Source organism: Panthera leo, chromosome E1 (genome assembly GCF_018350215.1).
Source record: "Panthera leo isolate Ple1 chromosome E1, P.leo_Ple1_pat1.1, whole genome shotgun sequence".
NCBI classification, from domain to species: domain Eukaryota; kingdom Metazoa; phylum Chordata; class Mammalia; order Carnivora; family Felidae; genus Panthera; species Panthera leo.
The window spans coordinates 2,432,934-2,445,970 of record NC_056692.1 but is presented as its reverse complement, the minus strand read 5'-3'; the positions used below and the strand labels follow the sequence as shown (position 1 = coordinate 2,445,970).

The following is a 13,037-nucleotide window of genomic DNA, read 5'->3' as shown; positions in this document are numbered from 1 at the left end:
ACAAGATGGTGTGATACAGGGTATCTGAAGGAATACGTTGGATTGGGATATTAAGGAAGTCCTTCCTAAAAAGGTGGCATCTTAGCCGATGAGAAGAAACTATCCAGCTATCTGGGAGAGGGATGGCAAGCGTCTTTCTTTCTTCCACCTTCATATTTGACACAGTGGCGGGAGTCTTCCAAAATGGTTTCCACCGATTCTGCCCTCCCAGTTCTGGCTGGTCGAACTTCCCCACCCCAGTGTCAAGTAGCTGCAGCACCAGCACGACGAGAATCCTGTCTCACTCCCACCGCCCCCCGGCGAACTGCTTGCCCTTACTTGTCATGGCGACTGTCCAGCTTTGTGCCAGGAGCCTCGCGGGGGTTGCTGGGATTGGGATTTTCCCCTCCCATGTGCTCTGTCTGGCGCTAAAAGTTTTGAGCTTCTCAAAAGTCCAGAGCCACCATACTAGGCGCAGGTAGCTGCTGGGCTCCGGGGTCCTCTGGCGTCCGGCCTCGGAGCGTGCTTCCCAGGACGGTGACACGCTCCCCTGAGGTTCGGGTAAGCTCCTGACTGAGCCAGATGAGTCCTCTCTGAGTCACCGGCTCTTGGCTCCGTGTATTTTCAGCTTGGGAGAATTGTGGGGTCTGGGGATGGGGCACTGGGGACTTAGCGATTTGGGGGAATGGACGCTTGGTTGACGGCACCGACATAGGAATGCAATGTTGGGAGGCCTCGGTGTGGATGATGGGGATGTTAGGACCAGCCGAACTCAGAGCTGAACAGGAGAGTGGGACCTTCAGCCGGCCTAAAGGGCTCTTCCCCCACCCCACCCCCATCCCAGGGCTGGGTGTGGGGAACCCTGAAACAGGACGCACAAAGCATCAGGATATGAGACGCTCGGATCTCGGAATTTGGTTGGGGGACCCGTGATCCGAGATTTTAGGGCCCACAGCATCCTGGTGGAACCTCGGGCTCCGTTCCCAAATGATTATTCGGGGGATGATCCGGGAAGCCCAAGCTGCTCGGGTCCCATAACTTCCGGACCTTTGTCCTTCCTGGAGTGATCTTTCCAACCGGTCCCCGGCTCCGCTAGATGGAGCAAATCCAATTAGACTGTCAGTTGTGGAAGTGGGAAGTGCTCAACGAGAGACTTGCCCGCGAAGCCCGGGAGGACTGTCCGGGCCGGAGAGGCCCACGAGCCCTGTTATTGTTTGGCTCTGCATTTACATTTTGCCACTTACAGGAGCGCTTCCGGTTTCTTTTTCCGGAGCAGCTCACTGTGCACCCGATGAGAGGGCGTAGAGAGAAAATGTCATTCCGACAGGCTCCTCTAACTTGCGGAGGGAGGCTACTAGCCCCCTCCTCTACTTTTTTTCTGTCCTTCCCGAGCTACTTAGCAGCCGCTTTGGGGAGGGAAGGGGTATTTGTTTTGATGCAAACCTCAGTCCCTCCCCCTCTTTGAATGGTGTGCTCCACCCCGTTGCCTGCCATCTGGACGGACGCTACCATTGCGTGCGACGGGGTTTTAAAAAGCGTGCCGAGGGCAAGCCCTGGGTATTTTCGAGAACGGGTACGTTTGAGAATTAAATGGTGAAAGCGGGCGACGATGGGCCGTCCGTCTGTGGCGGAGACACGGTTTCTCCGGCATCCGGCTGCAGCCCAGCCATTCCGATTTCGGACGCAGAGCGAACGTCGCGGGGGCGGAAGGGGCGGGCCTGGAGGGGGCGGGGCCCGCCGAGCCGAGGGGGCGGGGGGCCGGCCTCCCGCCTGTCAGTCACTTGGGGCGCGGTGTTTCCAGCCTGCGCTCGCGGTCCGCGCACCTGCTGCGTCCTGGACACCGCGCGCGGTGCTTGCGTGCTGCTTGTTCCGAAATTGGGGTAGCGTTTCCGCCGACTGCAATTAGACGAGTCGTGGCAACTAACCACCGCGTAAAGCCCGTCAAAATACACATTGTCATCGCCCCGGAGAAGGTGGACGTGCCTCTCTTCCTAGTCGATCTCTGACCCTCATCTTTGGGTTCTGTCACCAGTTTTGCCCTTTGGAGAACGTCCTGTAAATGGAATCACACAGTATGTGCTCCTTTGTGTAGGCTTCTCGCCTGCAGCGTAATGCCTGTGACATTCACCCGTGTGACATTCCTGCGTGTATCAGTCTTGTATCAATGCTTTGCTGCTTTGTATGTAGCCTACTCCATTGGATGAATAAACGATGGATTGTTTATCCATTCTTCTTATGATGACCTTTTGAGATGTTTCCCGTTTGGGGCTATTCTTAATAAAGCTGCTTTTAACATTCTTGTACAATTTTTTTTTTTTTTTTTTTTTTGGACGACTACTTAGGAGTGGAACTGCTAGGTAAGAGAGGAGATGTAAACTTGCAAATTCCTATATTTCAAAGCGGTTGTCCCGTTTTGCATTCCCACCAGCAAGATCTGTCCTTCCTCACATGTGTGTGGTTTGTCAGTCTTCCTCATATTGTGTACATCGTTGTGGTGTTAATTTGCAGTCCTCTGCACTATGATCCATTTCCACCTGCTTACTGGCCATTCCTACGTCTTAAGGGAAGTGACTCTTTAGATCTTTCCCCCCATTTCTTTAAGTTGGTGTATGTGCTTTTTAAAAATTGTGTTCAGTTGCAGGCAGTTCTTTATATATCCTGGATAGGAGTCTTTTGTCAAGTGTTTTCTCCTGTGTTTGACCTGTTGCTTGCCTGTTTGTTGAAGAGGAGCAGCAGAAGATTCTTTTTATCTTTCAAATATTTTCTGTGACCTGTTTAGAAAAACCTTTGCTTGACCCCAAGGTCATGAGATACTCTAGGATATTTTTCTCTAGAACCTTTAGGGTTTTAGGCTTTATACTTAGGTCTATGAGCCGTAATTAATTGACTAATTTTAAAATAATTTTTATCATGATGGGACATACGGGTCAAGGTTTTGTTTTTATTTTTGGTTTTTCCTATATGGGTGTACAGTTCTTCTAGCTCCTAACAGCCTTCCTTTCCCCATTAAATTGCTTTTAATTGGAGTGTTTGGCCCATTTAAATGTAATGCGATTATTGTAAAATTTGGGTTTAAGTCGGCCATCTTAATGCTATTTTCTATTCTATCTCTCCTTTGTTCTTCTCTAACTTTGAGGAAGAAACAATACCAATCTAACACAAACTCTTTCAGAATAAAGAAGAGGTAACATTTCCAAACTAATTTTATGATAATCCTCAGAATCCTGATACCAAAACCAGACAGGGACATTGCAAGAAAAGAACATTTAGACCCATATTCCTGCTAGCACATATATATGCAAAAATGTGACAAATTTTAGCAAATCAAATCCGATAGTATATAAAAATGATAAAACATCCTGACCAAGTGGAGTTTATCTCTAGACTGCAATGATGATTAACATTCAAAAAATCGATCGGTGTAATTTGCCACATTAATGGATTGAAGGATAAAAATCCTGTGATGATTTCAACAGCTGCATAAAAAACACTTGACATTATGCAATACCTTTTCATGATAGAAAAGCCAACCCCCCAGCAAACCAGAAAAAGGAAAACTTAAGTCTGTTCAAAGGCACCTCCAATCGAGTTACCATCAATACATAATAGTGAGAGACCGAATGCTTGTCCTCTAAGACCAGGAAATAGAAAAGGGTTGGCCTCTCACCCCTTCAACATTGTACCGAAGGTGTTAGCCAGGCTAATAGAAAATTCATTGAAAAACTATCATGAAGGGCACTGCCTGGCTGGCTCAGTCGCTAAAGCATGCAATTCTTGGCCTCAGGGTTGTAAGATCGAGCCCCACGTTGGGTGTAGAGATTACTTAAACAATAAAATCCTTAAAAAAATTTTTTTTAACGTTTATTTATTTTTGAGACAGAGAGAGACAGAGCATGAACAGGGGAGGGGCAGAGAGAGAGAGGGAGACACAGAATCTGAAACAGGCTCCAGGCTCTGAGCGGTCAGCACAGAACCCGACGCGGGGCTCGAACTCACGGACCGTGAGATCATGACCTGAGCCGAAGTCGGATGCTTAACCGACCGAGCCACCCAGGCGCCCCTAAAATCTTAAAAAAAGCAAAGCTACCATGACTGATAAATGATTATAGCAAGGTCACAGGTTTTAAAGGTAATACACATAAACTGTATTTTTATATAATAGCAACCATTGAATCTGAAGTCAGAAAATGAATTGTAAAAACAATGCCACTTATAGTAACATCCGAAACATGGCATCCTGGGGATAAATTGAACAAAAAAGGGACGAGAGTTCTATATTAAAAACTACGAAATATTGCTGAGAGAATTTACGGAAGTTGTAGATAACAGAGTACCATATTCATGGATGGAACACTCAATAGTGTTGAGAGGTCAAAAATGATTTAATTCAATCCCACTCAAAATCCTAGCAGGTTCGTTTGTAGAAATTGATAAGCTGACTCCGAAATGAAAGTGTAGTACAAAGCTGGAAGTCTTAAACTACCTGACCTCAAGATTCCTATAAAGCTACAGTCGGACGACAACCACGAACAGACTAGAGCCCAGGAAAAGACACATGAGTGTGGTCAAATGGTCCTCTACAAAGGCCCCAAAATGAATCCGTGGGGAAAGGAAAGTCTGAATAAATGGTGCTGTACGACTGTTAGAAGGAAATATGGCAAAGTATCTCGGGCTTGATAGGGCTGGGTCACAAGCTTGTATCAATTTGTCCAATTTTGCTATCTAAATGGTAAAATTATGCATTTCGACTTATGTAGATTTTTTACCTCAGAAACATTGGTGGGCTTCTGGGGAGCAGCTAGACATACGTTTGTGAAATTGTCCAGAGTATTATGTCATTTCCTTCTTTAGCTTTGTTTTAGAAAAATACACAACACAAAAAAAAAAAAAAAAAAAAAAAAGAAAAATACACAACACTTATATTCCCACCAAATAAGTACACCAAATAATTATAACAATATTTTGTCTTATCTGAGTCCGTATGTTAATTACACATGTATGACTACCATCTTTTTCTAATTTTTTTTTATTTTTTGGAGACCGCGCAAGCAGGGGAGGGGCAGAGAGAAAAGGGCAGAGGAATCCGAAGCGGGCTCTGCGCTGAGAGCAGAGAGCCCGATGTGGGGCTTGAACTCACAAACCGAGATCGTGACCTGGGCCAAAGTCAGTCGCTCAACCGACTGAGCCACCGGGGCACCCCCTTTTTTTCTTCATTAATCAAGCTAGAACCCTTTGACAGTACCCGCCCTCCCATGAGCATACATATCCCCCTTTCTCTGAAACCATTACTATCCTATCAAAACGATCAGAGCTCACCAGTAGGTCATTAGTAGTTAAACTTGGGGGGAGTCAAAAGATACACTCGGATTTTCAACAGCACAGGGGGTTGGTACCCCTAACCCCCACCCACCCTTGTTCAAGGGTCAACTGTAGTCTTTGTATTTTTAATTTACATGAACTACGTATATTTTCCTGTGTTTGACTCTTCCCCGCCTCCCGCCCTGCAAATTGTATTTTTTTAATCCACAGGTTTCTGAGCTATATCCAGTTACACATATACCAATAAATTCAATTTCCTTAAATTGCTGTAGTAAATTTCTCTCGGGAGGATACCACTGTCATTTAGCCACTCCCTGCTGACAGACAGTAACATTGTCTCTTATCACCTGCCGTCTGGGAACCATACTGACGAACATTTTTGCGCTAGCCTCCTGGTACAAAGTATTAAGGTGTTCCGTTTTACCAGATGCTGCCCTGACTACCTTCCAGAACCCTCTTTCTTTTTTTCTTCCCCCCCCCCCCCCAATCAAATAGCGTTCAGCCAAAACAAATGTTTTTGGCACAAGCCTCTGGATGAAGCCCCCGGGGGTGGGGGTGGGGGGGACATAATTATTTAGAGCTTGGAAGTGGCTGTGGGCAGCCCAGGTTCAAATCCCTGGCCCTGAGCCCGGGTGAGTGACTTAATTACTTTAACCTCGGGTTCCCTCGGCTGATGACACCTACCTTATAGGCTTCTTGAGAGGATTAATGAGATGAGCCAGCGAAAGCAGTGGGCCCCTGTGGGGAGGGCCTGCCCTTGGAGCCCCAGCTGAGTTTCTGGCCTTCCCGCCAGGGATATCATTGTCAAGTGCTGCCTCCCCAGCCATTCGGAAAGTCTGGTTCCGCTTCTGACAGTTTCATTTAATGGCCCTTGAGGCTCTTCTCCGTGGGGAGTACCTGCTCTGAAAAGGTTTCCTAGTGATCGTGCATTTTCGAGAGAGAAACATTGAGAATTTAGTTGCTGCCCAGGACCAAGAGAGGGAGACCTCTGTCCGTGGGGCTGTGTCCCTCCCAGCGGGACTGAGTCTCGGACTTAACCATTGCCACACAGCCCGTTGTGGCACATTTTGGGCTCTTCCTACGCGCCAGGCACTTTTCTCAGCTCCTTACATCATCCGTAATAAGTAAGGTGCAGTTTTAGAGCAAAGGACACTTAAGGCTCCGAGAGGTTAAGTTACCCTAACCCTAACCCTCACCTCCCCAAATCCTGCGAATATTAGGTGGTGCGCCTGGGATGCAGGCCTAGCCTCTCCGGCTCCCGAGCCCGTGATCTGTCTGCTACAGCTGCTCTATGTTCCCTGGTCCTGGGGACTTTTCACTAAACACACAAAAACTCACTGCCTGTATGCAGGGAAGCCAAAAGGCTAGCCTGTTAAGACAGGTAAAGTCACCCAGCAAATGTAAGTAACAGTGCAATTTCAACCCTTCTGACTTCTGAGCCCCCTCGCCGTTCTCTCGAGCTCCCGTCCATAAAATCTCAAAGTTCTTTTGATCACTGATGGAGAGGGGTCCTGGTCCGGCCCCACAAATTAAATGTTTGGGATCACTCCCCGCTGGGGCCCTCTCTTGCTTCCTTCCACGCACGTGCGTAGCCAATACCCCCGTCAGCCAGCGTTAGCCGCCGTGACAAGTAGCCCTTTGCCAACCTCTTAATCCAAGGACTTTTGTCAACCCAAGTCTGCACCTCCAGCCTTAACCGATTACAAAAGAGGGCTCTGCAGAGTCGTCTGTGACGAAGTAAGCATCTTACTCCTAGACGTTTGAACGGTCGTTTTTAATAAAAGCTCATTCATTCGCCTGTGTGTCAGGCACGCAGTTCACTTCACCTCTCGCTGGGACTCGGGCTTCCTCGCCTGTCAGGTGACCGAGACAAATGAGACGAGGCGCTTGAAAGGATTTCACAAACCGAACCCACAAGAAAGCGCGCCCTGGATCCCACGCAGGTGGAGGCGAATGTTAAGGGAGATTATAACGGAAAAAGCTGCTTGGGACGAGGGTGGGGGGTGATAGTTTGTCAAGGCCCTACGAGACAGCAACAAAAAAGCAATGAACCTGGACCCACGCGGCTGGTGTGTTTTCTCGCAAAGCTGATAAACTTGGAGTCAGGGAAGGTGTCACGAGATGGTGACAAGTGCCCCAGCCCGGACTGGGACCACCCCTCTGAACTGGCCTGCCCCTTGGACCACTCACAGCCCGCTTGCTCATGGCTTGGGCATGACAATTCACTTACAGTTAGAGAGCCCAACCAGATGCAAGGCATCTGGCATTACCTACATTACTGAGGTGAGCACAACAGATAACGTGGCTGCACTGAGGAAGTTTCTAGTCCCCCAGAGGCAACAGCCGAAAGGAATAAGAAAAGGTGTCTGATGGCATACCACACTGGAATTAGAGTCAGATGACAGAGTTTGGCTGGTGGTTCTTTGACAGGACACCTGTCAAAGGTTCTTGAACCTCACCGTTCGTGAGTTCGAGCCCCGCGTCGGGCTCTGTGCTGACAGCTCAGAACTTGGAGCCTGCTTTGGATTCTGTGTCCTTCTCTCTCTGCCCCTCCCCTGCTCACGCTCTGTCCCTCTCTCCTTCAACAATAAATAAACATTTAAAAAAAAACAAAGAAAGAAGAAGGCTTTGTGATGAAGGGATCTGGCGGGGAATGTCAGGGGTCCATGGAGGGATCGTCCCCCAGGTGGAGGGAGTGGCTGACAGTCACTTCATCCTTCTTACCAGGAAAGAGAGCAGAAGTAGGGTACCCTTCCACGAAGGCTCGTGGGTTCAGTGGTGGGAAGGTTGGGATTCCCTCTCTGGGTACCTTTGTGTCTGGAAGACATGTGCGAGGGGCTGGCAAAGGGTCGGGCAGGGGCAGCCCTGTTCCCGGGAAGACGGGGGACCCCGGGGTTGGGTGTGTCTCAGGCCGGACCCTCGTTCCCTCCACAGTGGCCGCACTGTCCTCCCAGGAGCCACAATGCAGGAGCCGCCGTTGGAACTCACCATCGAGCCCCCTCTGAGCCAGGAGACGTTTTCGGAATTGTGGAACCTGTAAGTGGGGGGCGGGGCGGGCTCCCTGCCAGCCCCCCAGGACCCCCCAGTCCTGCCCACCCGCCCCATTCCCCAGCCCCCCAGTGGAGCCTCTGTAGAAAACAAACCCCAGCACTGACGTTCTGCTCTTCTCTTTCAGACTTCCCGAAAACAATGTTCTGGTAAGGACTGGAGGTGGGGGTTGCTGGGGGGGGACACTATGGGGACAGGGGCCGGAGACCTGGCCCTCTGACTCCTGCCTCTCCCCCCTGCAGTCTTCCGAGCTGTCCTCGGCGATGAATGAGCTGCCGCTCTCGGAAGATGTCGCAAACTGGCTGGATGAAGCACCAGATGATGCTTCCGGAATGTCAGCGGTTCCGGCACCAGCAGCCCCTGCGCCAGCCACCCCTGCGCCAGCCATCTCCTGGCCCCTGTCATCCTTTGTCCCTTCGCAGAAGACCTACCCGGGCGCCTATGGTTTCCATTTAGGGTTCCTGCAGTCGGGGACAGCCAAGTCTGTTACTTGCACGGTCAGTGGCCCTGAGGGGCCGGTTTCCAGGCCGTAGCCCCCCTGGCTTTCTCTGTTCAGAACTTCGGGATTCCTCCTCTCTTACCTTCTTGTCAGTCTTCCTACATCTGACCTATTTAGTTTGGCCTGTGACCTCTGGCCTTGCCCCTGTCCCAAAGTTGACATTTCCCCTTTGACCTTGGGCTTCCGTCACCCGTCCTGTTCCAGTCATCCTCGCTCACGGGGCCGTGGAACTTTTCTTTTTTCCTCCACTCCTTCCTTTCTTGGCTTTTGTAAGTGAGCTTCTGGGATAAAGGCCCCCAACCCCGCCATCCGGAGCCACCGTTCCCCCACGGCTTCCAGTTGGTGTGTAAGTGGTGCATGTGACCCCCCCACCCCGGGCACTCGTCCCCTGACCTGTCCATCCCTTCTCCTTCCCTCACAGTACTCCCCTCCCCTCAACAAGCTGTTTTGCCAGCTGGCGAAGACCTGCCCCGTCCAGCTGTGGGTCCGATCGCCGCCCCCACCGGGAACCTGTGTCCGCGCCATGGCCATTTATAAGAAGTCAGAGTTCATGACAGAGGTCGTGAGGCGCTGTCCCCACCACGAGCGCTGCCCTGACAGTAGCGATGGTGAGCCGTCGGGGGCTACAGATGGGGCAGGGCCTGCTGCTAGGGTCCCCCGGCCCCTGATTCCTCCCCGATCGCTCTCAGGTCTGGCGCCTCCCCAGCATCTCATCCGAGTGGAAGGAAACTTGCATGCCAAGTACCTGGACGACAGAAACACTTTCCGACATAGCGTCGTGGTGCCCTACGAGCCGCCCGAGGTCTGCTTTGGCGTCTGGGGTCTCGGGGGGGCGGGGGGGTTGTCAGCGGCCGTCCAGGTGGGAGATGGTGGGGGGGGCTTTCTCCTTCTTATGCAACCTCCCCACGGCCGCGTGCGGTGTGCACCGCCAGCCGGGTGATCCCCAATCCACGGTTGAGGAAACCAGCCTACACACAGCAGGCCTGCCTGGCGCTGGGTGGCCTCACTCGGCCCGATCGTCTCTCCCAGGTCGGCTCTGACTGTACCACCATCCACTACAATTTCATGTGTAACAGTTCCTGCATGGGGGGCATGAACCGGAGGCCCATCATCACCATCATCACCCTGGAAGACTCCAAGTAGGGACCCGCACGCCACCCTGCCCCAGGCCACTCTCTCCCGTGCTACCGCCCGTCCCATCCTTCCCGCTCGTTCCCATCCCCGCCTATGGAATCTCCTCTGCTGTCCCCCACCCTCCGCCTCCAAGTTTTCTTTTCTCTGGCTTTGGGACCTTCTCTTACCTGGCTTCTCGATACTCCTTAGGCTTTTAGGCTCCGCATAGGATGAAGGAAGTGGGGAGTAAGGGGGGCCCCATCTCCCTCACTGCCTCCAGCTTCTGTCTTCTTACGTGGGTAGTGGGAAGCTGCTGGGACGGAACAGCTTCGAGGTACGAGTTTGTGCCTGTCCTGGGAGAGACCGGCGCACGGAGGAGGAAAATTTCCGCAAGAAGGGGGAGCCTTGCCCTGAGCCGCCCCCTGGGAGCACTAAGCGAGGTAAGCGGGCAGGACAAGAGGAGGCAGGGAGGGTGCAGTTCGGCTCAAAATTTACTCTTCTCTCCCCGTTCCTCACCTCTTTCCCAGCACTGCCCCCCAGCACCAGCTCTACTCCCCCACAAAAGAAGAAGCCACTGGATGGAGAATATTTCACCCTTCAGGTAATCAAGGGTGGGATGCTTAACCCATTGAGCCACCCAGGTGCCCTGATTCCTTTGAAGTTAATATTACTGGGTTGAAGATTTGTTTCAAAATGTGGTTTTCTGCTGGACTGCTTTGCTTGCAATTAGGGCGTTTGCCAGCAGGGGGCGGTGGTGCCTCAAGGCAATGGCTCAAGGCTGTGCCTAACTTCAGATCTCCAGTCACAAGGTGCGTTAAGTGGTACTGTAATACTTCTTTATCCCCCTCCTCCCCTGCCGCAGATCCGTGGGCGTGAACGCTTCGAGATGTTCCGAGAGCTGAATGAGGCCTTGGAGCTGAAGGATGCCCAGAGTGGGAAGGAGCCAGGCGGAAGCAGGGCTCACTCCAGGTGAGTGACCTGGGCCCTCTCCCAGCCCCGCTCCCCTGCCTTCCTGCCGCGAAAGGCCACAGGACTCCATTCTAATCCCACTTTCAAGGCAAAAAGGAACTGGTGCCCTGACCAGGTGGGACCTGCCCTGTTCAGTCATCCTTCAGTCTTCCCCCAGTTGTATCCTGCACCCCCTTTCGTGCCTCTTGGTCATTTCCAGCAACCCCTAGCTCAGAGCTGGGGTCCCAAATAGAGGCCTGATAACCGTGTGGGAGTATGAGACACCGCAGGGTTGAGACAGTCCCCCAGCCCTGCCGACCACCAGCAGGTCTGCGTGGCTTCGCGACTCCCTTTATTGGGCTCAGTTTCCTTGTTTGTCAGACGGGGTGGGGAAAGACGACGACACGACCCAGAAGTACCCCGGGTGCTCAGTAAACACATCCGCGGGTGGTGGTGACCATTTCAGCTTAAATTCCCCTGCTCCTGCCTGGGGCCCTTCAGAACCTGGATCTGAGACACGCCTCCCACTCACTGACGTCATCTCTTTCCCTGCCCCTTGTCTCGCCAACAGCCACCTGAAGGCTAAGAAGGGGCAGTCTACCTCCCGCCATAAAAAGCCAATGTTCAAGAGAGAGGGGCTCGACTCAGACTGATGTCCTTCCGCTTCCGGTCCCCCCCCCCCCCCCGGCCCCCTCACCCTTGTCCTCCTTCCCTGGCATTTTTGGGACTTGGGAGCTTGAACACACAAGCTTGGTCTGTTGCCCTGCTTGGTACAGGTATGCCTCAGAAACACCATGAATTTTTCCACTTACCTTAGCCTAAGGCTCTGCTAACAAAGTTGGCCCACGTAGTTGGTTAGTAGGGGGAGGTGGGACCTTCCAACCGAGTTTTTTAAGATGTTTTACTATGAAGAACCGCGAGGGAGGTAGGAGAATGTTCCTGCCTGTAAAGAGCGTTCTAGAACCAATCATACGCTGGGCCACGAGCCCAGTTCTCTACCATTTTAACCAGCTATTGAATTTGTCCTGATTTTATTGTCCATTTTTATGAAATGCTAATAACCATACCTACCTCACGGTGTTTGTTGTGAGGGTTAATGAAATGATATATGTCTTGCCCCCAAACAGTTTTTTTATTACACGATGTCTGAGACTTGGTGCCTTCACGGGTGCTGATTCCCTAACGTCCCTGTTGGCGGATGGGATGATCAAGTTCCTACGACCGGGACAGCTGGTCAGGGGTCCCCTCCTTGCTGGCCCGGCCGAATCCTGTCTCCCCTTTCGCCGAACCTCACTTCCTAAAAGGAAGTCTGACTCTGTCCTACACCCGCGAGGGATCCGATCCCTGGTGTAGGGTCTGTATCTACCAAGGTCTGTTCCCTGCCCCCGACTCCTCAGGATCAATTTCTTTTGCACTCTTTGAGGCACATCTGCGTATTTCCCCACACCCTTCCCCCTCTCCCCTTTTTATATCCCCTTTTTATATCGGTTTCTTATTTTACAATAAAATTTTGCTAACACCTGTGTGTCTGAGGGGCGGGTGCCCGTGGAGGCTGCGTGGGGCCTGCCATGCCGCAGGGGCGAGTCAGGAGGTGATGTTGGGAGGCAGCCACCTGAGTGTCCGGGGAGTGGGGGTGGGGGTGGGGGGGGAAGGGGGGTGCCACGCCGGGGTTCCGGGAGGAGAACAAAAGCTGGAGACTGGGTCAGTCTGCGGGCTGCATGACAACAAGGGAGGGGGGGACTCCATTCATAACTCGGGAACCAACTGTCCCTCCTCCCCCGCCCCCCTGCCCTACCAGGGCTGGCACACGGTTCTCTCCTGCCCCTGCTTCTAGGATTGGGCTGCTGCCCCCCTCTGTCAGCCTCTCACCAAGGATTATGGGATTTAAATGTCTGATTTAGCAAGCCTGAGCCTCTGGGGTGGCCATCTGCTCACAAGAAAGGGGCAGGATACCTGGGTCCCCGAGGAGGAAGATGGTGGGCGCCGTTGGATGAAGACGGCCGGGGAGGCCTGCCAGCCAGGGTCCCAGGAAAGTGGGGGCGGCTAAGGTGAGGGCCGGGGTGCGGGGCTGGGGCCTTCCCGGCATCCCCTCATCCTGGGCCTCAGGCCAGGCAATTCAATGAATTGAAGC

At 52.1% G+C, this 13,037-nt stretch overlaps 1 protein-coding gene across 1 annotated transcript; it reads left to right on the top strand.

Annotated features, from left to right (window-relative positions):
• The first annotated feature begins 419 nt into the window (after positions 1-419).
• On the top strand, positions 420-12,425 carry TP53 (tumor protein p53). Its single transcript, XM_042915570.1, has 11 exons — positions 420-540; positions 8,233-8,334; positions 8,474-8,495; positions 8,589-8,843; positions 9,267-9,453; positions 9,535-9,647; positions 9,875-9,984; positions 10,262-10,398; positions 10,486-10,559; positions 10,821-10,927; positions 11,478-12,425. Exons 2-11 carry the CDS (start codon positions 8,261-8,263, stop codon positions 11,557-11,559), a joined length of 1,161 nt encoding a protein of 386 aa, XP_042771504.1. The 5' UTR covers positions 420-540; positions 8,233-8,260; the 3' UTR covers positions 11,560-12,425.
• Positions 12,426-13,037: the final 612 nt, after the last annotated feature.

Bases quoted from the DNA above. Each gene is read 5' to 3' on its own strand.
- TP53 (XM_042915570.1), top strand. From the start codon at position 8,261: ATGCAGGAGCCGCCGTTGGAACTCACCATCGAGCCCCCTCTGAGCCAG. The intron at 8,496-8,588 runs GTAAGGACTGGA...TCCCCCCTGCAG, and splicing joins TTCCCGAAAACAATGTTCTG to TCTTCCGAGCTGTCCTCGGC. The intron at 9,454-9,534 runs GTGAGCCGTCGG...GATCGCTCTCAG, and splicing joins CTGCCCTGACAGTAGCGATG to GTCTGGCGCCTCCCCAGCAT.